This window comes from Tachysurus fulvidraco, chromosome 23 (genome assembly GCF_022655615.1).
Source record: "Tachysurus fulvidraco isolate hzauxx_2018 chromosome 23, HZAU_PFXX_2.0, whole genome shotgun sequence".
Classification (NCBI taxonomy): domain Eukaryota; kingdom Metazoa; phylum Chordata; class Actinopteri; order Siluriformes; family Bagridae; genus Tachysurus; species Tachysurus fulvidraco.
The window spans coordinates 11023065-11032858 of record NC_062540.1 but is presented as its reverse complement, the minus strand read 5'-3'; the positions used below and the strand labels follow the sequence as shown (position 1 = coordinate 11032858).

The 9794-nt window shown below is 39.2% G+C and overlaps 1 protein-coding gene across 5 annotated transcripts; it reads left to right on the top strand.

Moving 5' to 3' along the window:
• Nucleotides 1-1184: 1184 nt before the first annotated feature.
• trim101 (tripartite motif containing 101) lies at nucleotides 1185-7386 on the top strand. 5 transcript variants are annotated; one of them, XR_007139338.1, is made up of 12 exons: nucleotides 1185-1583; nucleotides 3512-3645; nucleotides 3724-3898; nucleotides 4481-4576; nucleotides 4703-4936; nucleotides 5045-5067; nucleotides 5167-5291; nucleotides 5395-5666; nucleotides 5797-6195; nucleotides 6450-6564; nucleotides 7026-7159; nucleotides 7283-7386. XR_007139338.1 is itself a non-coding variant. In XM_047807619.1 (11 exons), exons 1-10 carry the CDS (start codon nucleotides 1419-1421, stop codon nucleotides 6534-6536), a joined length of 1725 nt encoding a protein of 574 aa, XP_047663575.1. In that variant the 5' UTR covers nucleotides 1185-1418; the 3' UTR covers nucleotides 6537-6564; nucleotides 7283-7386. The 5 variants fall into 5 exon arrangements, 2 of the variants coding, with proteins under 2 accessions (XP_047663575.1, XP_027000517.1); XR_007139337.1 differs by having other exon boundaries at nucleotides 3497-3645; XM_047807619.1 differs by lacking the exon at nucleotides 7026-7159 and having other exon boundaries at nucleotides 3497-3645.
• The last annotated feature ends 2408 nt before the right edge of the window (nucleotides 7387-9794 follow it).

Below are 9794 nucleotides of genomic sequence, written 5' to 3'. Positions count from 1 at the left end.
TCAACTATCTGCTTTGCCTCCAATTTATCTGAAATGAAAGCCTGCATGCCTTTGTGGTTCAAATAGAAGATCCCTGATCACCTTAATATGAGCTCATTTAAAATCCATGGGCATTAGCATGGACTGGGTCTAGTATTTGCTGTTATAACAACCTCCACTCTTCTAGAAAGACATTCAAGCAGATTTAGGAGTTTGGCTGTGGGGATTTTGCCCTTTCAGCCACCAGAGCATTAATGTGGTCAGGCAAAGGGGTCGGATGTGGAGGATGCTACAGGATGCCTGGTGGGCAGCCATTGTTTAAATTCATCCCTGAGGTGCTCAGTAGGTGCTGGAGGCTTTCCAGTTATTGTTGTATAAAATGAGATATAATAAGACGCTCTGAATAAGGCCATCTGCCAAATGCCAGAAATGTAAATGTCTTCCACATCAACTTTCCCAAACCTGGTCTTCATGAAAGGTTGCTTTATGCACAGGGGTATTGTCATGCTGAAACACATTTACTGTTGTGGTAGCATTGGCTCAAGTGCTTAAGGCTCTGGGTTGTTGATTGAAGGATCGGCGTTCAAGCCCAAGCACTGCCAAGTTGCCAATGTTGGGCCCTTATGCAAGGCCCCTAACCATCACTCCTCCAGGGGCACTGTATTATAGCTGCCACTGCACTCCAACCTCATCAGTTAAGCCTCAAATGCAAATAATGTAATGTATATGTGGAGATAATAAAGGCTTCCATGCCCCAAATTCATTCCCTGAATTTCATTGGAGCATTCAAAGACATGCCAGACAAAGGTGTGCTTCAGTATTACATATACTGTAGGTGTGAAAGTCACTTGCTTCTTTCCTAATCTAAAGCTTAAACCAATTTTAACTGGAATTTTAATACAGCTCGGTATGGTTTAGATTTTGTGGAGTGAGAACACAAGAGTGAAAAGTTCTAAAGACAATACTGTAAATAAAAAAATATATAAATGTAAAAAAAATTCTTTAAAGGTTTTTCTTTAAAGGTTCATAGTATTTAATTTAATGTTAATGTTTAATTTAATTCTATATTCCTGTTTCTGGTGTACTTATTTATGCAGCTGCACTTGTCAGCATGTTGTGTAGCTGATATGGAATTGACTTGCGGTATGTGTGGAAGGAGGAGTTGCCAGCCAGTAACCAGACACCTCTACACACACACACACACACACACACACACACACACTGAACTTAGTGCTCTTGGCACATCTATTGCCCGGTAACAGTACAGGAGAGGACCCAGTCTGAGCAACAGGGGAACAAAACTCAAAGCAGAGGAAGAAATCCAGGACAAATTACAGGCATATAAAAGCTGACACGAGGATGGTAAGATCCTTAAAGAGACACAACAGTTCTCTTACTCACACTGAATTTTCATAGTACATCAGAGGTGAGACACAGTCATGTCTCTTCCACTGGACCTGAGCTCCTACAACAAGGATGCTTCACTGGACACGCTGGAGAAGCAGCTCATCTGTCCGATCTGCTTGGAAGTCTTTACCAAACCTGTGGTTATTCTGCCATGTCAACACAACCTCTGCCGCAAATGTGCTAATGAACTTTACCAGGTGAGTTCAAGTTTACTTGTTGTTATGGGGGAATTATTTAACAAACATTACTCTCTGACCTCTGGGCAATGATTCAGTGGTGTCTCAGTGATTAAGGCTTTGAGCAGATGTTTGGAAGTTCAAATCCCAGCAATACCGAGCTGACACTGTTTGGTCCTTAAACAAGGTTCAATCCTTTACCTGCTTAGTCGGATCCCATATCAACTGATCAACCAAATCAGCAGATATATATGTAAGCAGCTAAGGAGCAGTTTTGCTTAGTCTTCCAGTTGATAATAAGATATTCAGAATGCTCAAGTGCAAGCAGAAAAAAAATGCAATATAGCATACAGTGTAATTTGTAAAATTTAAGATTTTAAGCACTCTACTACCATAGGCTGATAATCTTGTCAGTACGCAAATCCTAGACAGGTGTGTGCCCTGTAAATACTGTACACATACCCTATAAATATAGCCCTTTAATGTCTGAGACAATGGACATGCTGAATACACTGGGAACTGTGAGGTAAAATTTTGTACCTTTGCACCTGTATTCGTCTTCTGCCACGTTCTAAGATTATATGGGTGTTTGGTGCTGGTTTAATAAATATTCAACATTTTATAAAGCATTAGTTCACAAGCTTTTCACAAACTTTTATTAATACAAATTTACTTTACATTCATATTTACACCATTTGTCAGACTCCCCTATTCAGAGCAATGTACAAAAGTGCTTTGAAGTCTCAATGAATACATAAACAGTGGTTTACTAGGATACCATATGTCTAGATCTCTGTTCAGAAGAAATAGCACAAAAAAAAAAAACAGAAAAAATATGTCATTGTAGTTTAAAGAAGAGTTTTTTTTTTTAGTTTGTTACATAGGAAGGTTCATTCCACCATCCAGGTGCCAGAACAGTGTTACCAGTCAAGCAAAGCTGGAGGATCATTTTTAATAATAATAATAATAATAATAATAATAATAATAATAATAATAATAATAACTATTATTATTATTATTAGTATTAGTATTATTATTATTTATTATTATTTATTATTATTATTATTATTATTATTATTATAACCAATAATACATGTAATAACCTACATTTATTATTTACATTTACAAGCAAAATCTGTGAAACAAAAAGGGCAATTTGTTTTTTTAATGCTATAATGTAAGCTGATTTATTCCTGAAACACATATATGCTTCAAGATGCTCAGTTTTTTTTTTTTTTTTTTTTTTTTTGTAACTTACAATTTTGGATTATTATTTGGAAACCTGGACAAACACCTTGCTGTTTCTGGATTGTCACTGGGCCTCTGCTCAGAGCCGGGACTCTGGTTTCCATTTGACCTGTATATCTCAGCTGCTAAAGCCTTTTAAAGGGTGTAACTATTTAAGGCCCCTGTGTCCATCTCAGTCTCTCACTCTCATTCTCTCCACATCATGGTCTCCTGTGTATCCGCTACTTCAGAAGAAAAAAGACAGCAACTGCAAATTATTTGTCCTTATCTGGATTTGATAATGGCACCGGTGAGACGTGGTTGTTTATAAAAGTTTGTTGTTTGTTTCCATAGCCAGTGATGAGCTTACAAAGGAGAATGGACACAAGGGGATTTTTACATATTTTTGTACTTTACTTAGTAACAAAACCTAATTCAAAAGCAGCTGATGGTCATGGATAAGAATTCCCCCGTATGGCCACATGTCCCCAAAGTGGTTCTGAAAAGTACATCTTGGAGTACAAGCCAAAATGAGTTATAATAAGCAGTCATGCCATGCAATACCATGCTAATAGAGCTGTTATCCAGTTCGCTGACTTAATCTAAGGTTCGGAACCACAGTATGTCTGAAAGCAGCAGTAACAGCGCAGGAGGAGTTCTTTGCAGCTTAATGATAAGAGAACATATTACTAAGTAAAAGATTGCAGCCTTCTCTGTTCCAGGTTGGAATTGGAGGTCGATTTCGGTGTCCATCCTGTAGACATGAAGTTGTTTTGGACCGTCATGGTGTTTATGGGCTCCAGAGAAACCTTCTAGTAGAAAATATTATCGATGTCTACAAGCAAGCATCTGAAAGGTTTAGATTTCTATCTTTTTTTCATTTAAGTTAATTCTTTACAGTTACTTACAGTTATTGTGTAAAATGTGTCTCTAGTTGTAGGCCTCCACCAAAACCACTTGTACAAATAAACTGTGAAGAACATGAAGGGGAGAAGCTGAACATTTACTGCATCACCTGTCAGATCCCCACATGTTCACTATGTAAAGTGTTTGGAGCACATAAGTCCTGTCAGGTGGCCCCCATCTGTGATGTATATCAGCAGCAAAAGGTAAGACTGACAGCTTATTGCTGCCAGAAATTTACATGTAGTTTTTATGTGCACAGAAAATTGTCATGATATTGTCAGATGTATTTTGGATATCTGACCACACACACAAAGGTGTGTTGTTGAACATCCCTTTACAAAATCATGGCCTTTAAATTGCAGTGCCTTTAGCTGCTATAACAGCCTCCACTTTTGGGTACTGATGTTAAAGTGTAGTCAGCATACCAGTTCATCCCAAAGGTGTTCACGGTTTGGGGTTGAGGTCAGGGCTGTTTGCATGGCACGTCCACACCAGCCTTGGCAAACCACAATTTTATGCACTTTGCTTTGTACACAGAGGCATTGTCAAGCTGGAACATGATTGTACGTATTAGATCCACTGAATTGAACGAGACATTTGTGAAAATTGTGTTCTTTAGAATTTGTGACAACAGGTTCTCCATGTGGGTGTGAAGGTCAGGTGTCCACATACTTTTGGCCATATCTTGTATATAAATGTATATTTAAAAAAAAAATCTTGCTAATAGTAAACAGATCATGTTGCAAATTTAGGTGAATGAATTGTACCCAATTTTTGTTTTATAGACCGAACTCAGTGGTGGAATTGGGTCCCTGGTTGCCACTAATGAGTGCATCCAAGCATGCGTTAATGATCTGGAGGAGATCTGTAGGAGTATTGAGGTTTGCTTGGACCTCTATTGAACCTTGAGACACTAAAGCATCTAATACATATCTCTTACTTCGTTTCTTGCATGCAAACAACACAAAAATGCTTAGCATGATAAGAATATATGCACACTCCAACAGGAAAATAGTGGAAACCAAAAGCAGATACTGTGTGAGAAGTTTGACCGTCTGTGTGGTATCCTGGAAGAAAGACGTAAGATTATGTTACAGCGAATCACATACGAACATGATGAAAAGACAAGCTGGGCCCAAAGCTTGGTACATACCTACAGTGAGCATGTTGACACAAACTCAAAGTTAATGCAGACTGCGTTGAATGCCATGGAAGAGCCGGAGATGGCTGCATTTCTTCAGGTACTCCAAGCATGTATCTGGGGTTTCTTATTATTCTGCGAAATGTCTACTATATTTCGGTTTGCTCTGTTGCTTTTTAAATCCAGTATGTTTTTGGCTTTCTTGTAGACCTCAAAAAGCCTTATTGAACAGTAAGTTTCTATGTGAAGTTTTGGCAAATGTTTGTTTCATTCCACTTTATCTCACTATCTTGCATTTTCTGCTAATGAAACTGACTCCTTACCTTATAGGGTGAGCGAGGCAACTAAATCTGTTCCAGTGGAGACCTTACAGCCTGGATATGAAAACATGGATCACTATAAGGTTGATTTTAATGCTGAGGAGAGGGCTCTCTACCAGCTTGATTTCATCAAACGTGAGCCATGAGTGATCAGTATTTGTGTGTATATTTAGGCAAATAATCCAATTGTGTTACTCTTATGAAATGCAGAATATTACAGTTGCTATTTAATATGCAGCTGAAGAGGAAGTTGAAGAGCCTCCAGAAGAACCAACACCAGAACCTGAGCCAGAAGTGTTACACGAACCTGAACCTGAACATGAACCTGAACATACACCAGTGTACAGTCCAATAGACAGCTCTGAGCTAGACCAAGAACTGAAATTGGAAAACTATGAGATAAAGACTGTTTTAAGTCAGACAAAGGAGGAAAACCAGGCACAAGCAGAGGGATGTTCAGCAAGACAAAAAAGTGGCATATGTGAGAAAACTGGACTGAACACACAACAGGTATAGTGAAGCTATTTTTATATTATCTTAAATCTATTACTATGTCAAAATAAAAGGAAAGGTTTTTATAAGTGATGGGAATTTTTTATTGTAGTGTCACTATACTGTTATCCCTATTCCCCCCTATAAGGGCCAGACAGAGTTAGTGTATGAGGGGCATGATTCAGGAATCCACTGTTTAACCTCAGAAGCTGGTGCAGAGACTAAGCTCTTCCCCACTTGGCTTACACTCAACAACAGGCCAATGCTTAACCAAAACCAAGCAACAACTCTGGATTCTTGGGATATTCCTGAAAATACACCCAAACTCATGAGTGAACCCTCAGGTCAGTTCCAGCAGACAGAGACACCTCTGTCTGTGTGGATGAGTGGCAGCCTTATCCCTCTTTCTAATGAGAACCAGACCCAACTTGGAAGAGGCTCATTAGAGAGCAACCAACCAAATATGTCAGAGGTTGACAAGAATATTTGTTGTGAGTTTGCCAGTGGGGCTGCCAACAAGGAGAGCATGGCTTCTTTATCTCCACAGGTTAGTCCATTTTCAAAAGATTGTGGCCACTATATCACCATAACAACTCCATCATTACTGCCCCTGCAAACTTCAATCCTCAGTTCTTTTTCCCTCAAGTGATTCCTGCATCATGTCCATCAGCCATTCTAGAAAATCTTGGCGTGTCACTGTCTACATTAGCTTTGCTTTTCAACCCCATTATACAAATAATTGTTATTTTCCACACCAGAGTCTGTCTGCTTCTCTCCATTTTCATTTACATCTCTTCTCAGGCCATCATCCATATATTTTACGTCCTGGCCTTTCTCGTCATCCTCCAGAGAGTATGGGGGAACATTCAGTGCCTTTTTTCCATATAGCACTGCTGGGAAATTACAAAAATATCAGGTACTTGCTTATCAACATGTAAGGTATTGCTAATCACTGAAGCGGCATATTTTGACAACGCATGCGTACTGTTAGCACTAATATAATTTATAAGTGCTTTGATGGAAGTGGAATTGTCTGTACACTTCCTTAAGTGACAATATCCTTTGCGTCTCTCCCTAAAAAGCTTTCATGAATGTAAAATAAAATGATGGAAAGGTCTGTCTTGCTAGTTCTTACATATTTACATAAAGGGAGACACCCACTAGACTTCACCCTCTACAGTTGTTATCTGTCATGTGATGGGGCAGAGATAATGGGTGGGAAAGGGCAAATGACAAAATTGTTAAATATTCGGCAAAAAAATGAACCTAGGGAAAATCTACATAGATTTAGAATTTGAACAAATACATAACAGTCTACTAAAAGATAAACAGACATAGCTTAAGGGCTCAGTGTGTGTTCCCTCTCTCGTTTTCCAGGGTGAACCCTGCTCATTGGGAGCCCAGGACAACAGAGAGATGGAGCCGAACACTGATACAAGCTTTCACAACTACTATTATGCCCCCATGTGGTAGAAAGGCAGAAGCAAGCAAACATACAAACAATTAGTCAGGTAGGTCCCAAAATCTTCCAGGCAGTGTAGATTTTTTTACTTAGAAGTTGAGCTGACAGGGTCTTCTATTTGTTTACATTTGGCTGTACATCTGTAAATCTGCTCTGTGTCTATCTTTGACAGAATGCAGATTCAGATCTCTCAGAGGTGGGAGTCAGCTCTCCTGCTGTTACAAGCGAGTCTGTGCGTATCAGCTTCTCCTTCTCCTGGCTGAATCCACTTGCCAAGAAGAAGTGATTGGTCTTCAGAGAGAGGCCATCAGGTTCCCATGCCATTTATATCATACGAACATAACATACAGGCTTTACCTCAGGGCTAACAATGTTGTCCAGTAGATGCTTCAGTGCATAGATGCTATTGTAATTCATAAAAGATGTACGCACCAGCTATAAGTACATAACAGGAACCACATATTGGCTTACATTTGCTTCAAATAGTCTTGATTATTACAAATGATATGGATATGAATTGTAAAATATCTGCCTGAGATAGAAGTTCCCTAAAAGTATGAACTTGGTGGCTATGAGAAAGGCTTAGTGTTTAAATATATTTCAACACATTTGTTTGTGACTTGAGAAGGTTGAGGTCATACTGTATTGCAATATTAAAGTGGTGCTCTTGGCATGGATGTGAAAGCATTACATTAGAAAATGTGGTAATACATGTTTATTAGACTGTTTGTGTTGTTTTCAGTATCTGTTACCGGTCACAAACATATTAAGCAATATGTATGATGAATGAGTTAAGCAATGTTAATGATGATAAATAAAATGCACTAACAGCTGTTGTTTGTTTACTTTGCTTTTGATAGTAGACAATTAAAATATCTTTAAACACATAGATATTGAAACATTCAATGCATGTCAGACTGCTAAAAAAGCAAAAGAAAAATATCTATCATTGCACATAACAATGTCATTTCTATAGGATTAAAGATTACACAAATTAAATGAGTCAAATCAATAGGCAATGCCTATAAAAACAGCCATATGCTTGTAAGAACAAAACAAATGGTCACAGGAACATTTTTTGTATTATAAAAAATATTTTCTAATTGCAAATTGAACAATCAGTTTTGTGTAACATTTTTGTAGCAAAAGCAAAAATCAAACAAACTAATATTTCTATAATCAACAAGCTACATAAAAACCACCTTCCTAATTCAGAGTATTGTCCCCCTTGTGCTTCCAAAATATATCTGACCCTTTGAGGCATGGACTCCACAAGGTCTCTGAAGTGCTGTTGTATTACAGTTGCCTTAGAAGGAGATCCAAAGTCCTGTTTGATGTGAGGTGAGGCATCCATGATTTGGACTTGTTTGTCCAGCACATCCGATAGATGCTCGATCAGACTGAGATCTGGGGAAATTGGGGGCCAAGTCAACACCTTGAACTCTTTGTCATGATCCTCAAACCATTCCCAAACTATTTTTGCAGAGTGGCAGGGAGCATTATCCTGCTGACAGAAACCACTGCCATTAGGAAATAGTGTTATCATTAAATAGTGTACTTGGTCTGCAACAATATTCATGTAGGTGGTAGGTGTCAATGTAACATCCACATGAATGCCAGTACCCAACATTTTCCAGCAGAACACTGCCTAGAGCTTCACACAGCCTCCATCTGCTTGGCTACATCCCATAGTGCATCCTGATCCCATCTTTGCCTCAGGTAAGTGACACACAAGCACCAGACAGTCCACATGATGTAAAAGAAAACATAATACATTAGACCACATATACTTGTATATATATATTGCTCCATGAACCAATTCTAATGTTGTAAGCGCTTTTGGCATTGCACAGGGGTCAGTATGGGCACTCTGACCGGCCGTCTACATAGCTCCATACACAAGCAAGCTACAATGCACTGTGTGTGATGACAACTTTCTATCATAGCCAGCATTATCTATTTCAGCAATATGAGGCAGAGATGGAGGTAACCGAGACTAGGATGTTGAGGTTCTTTTTAGGAGTGATGACGATGGACAGGATTAGGAACAAGCACATCTAAGGGACTGCTCAGGTTGGATCTTTTGGGGACAAGGTCAGAAAGGCTAGATTGAGATGGTTTGGACATGTACAGAGGAGGGAGATGGTTATATTGGTAGAAGGATTTTGGAGATGGAGCTGCCAGGTAAGAGGTCAATAGGAAGGTCAATGAGGAGATATATGGATGTGTTAAAATAGGACATGAAGTTAATTGGTACGAGAGTGAAGGATGCCGAGGATAGAGCTAGGGAGAAACTGATGATTAGAAGATGATTTGCTGTAGTAGCTCTTCTGTGTGATTGGATCAGACGGACCAGCATTTGCTCCCCACATGCATCAATAAGCCTTGGGGAGCCCTGTCTTTGATTCACCAGTCATCCTTCCTTGGACCACTTTTGATAGATACTGACCACTGCAGCCCAGGAACATCTCACAAAACCTGCTGTTTTCGGAGACGCTCTGACCCAGTCGTCTAGCCATCACAATTTGGCCCTTGTGCAAGTCGCCCAGAACTTTACACTTCCCCAATTTTTCCTGCTTCCAACACATCAACAACAAGAAGTGACTGTTTACTTGCTGCCTCACATATCTCACCATTATTATTCACGTCACCTGTCAGTGGTTTTAATGTTATAGCTCATCGAT

Bases quoted from the DNA above. Each gene is read 5' to 3' on its own strand.
- trim101 (XM_047807619.1), top strand. From the start codon at position 1,419: ATGTCTCTTCCACTGGACCTGAGCTCCTACAACAAGGATGCTTCACTG. The intron at 1,584-3,496 runs GTGAGTTCAAGT...AAAAGATTGCAG, and splicing joins GTGCTAATGAACTTTACCAG to CCTTCTCTGTTCCAGGTTGG. The intron at 5,068-5,166 runs GTAAGTTTCTAT...CTTACCTTATAG, and splicing joins TCAAAAAGCCTTATTGAACA to GGTGAGCGAGGCAACTAAAT.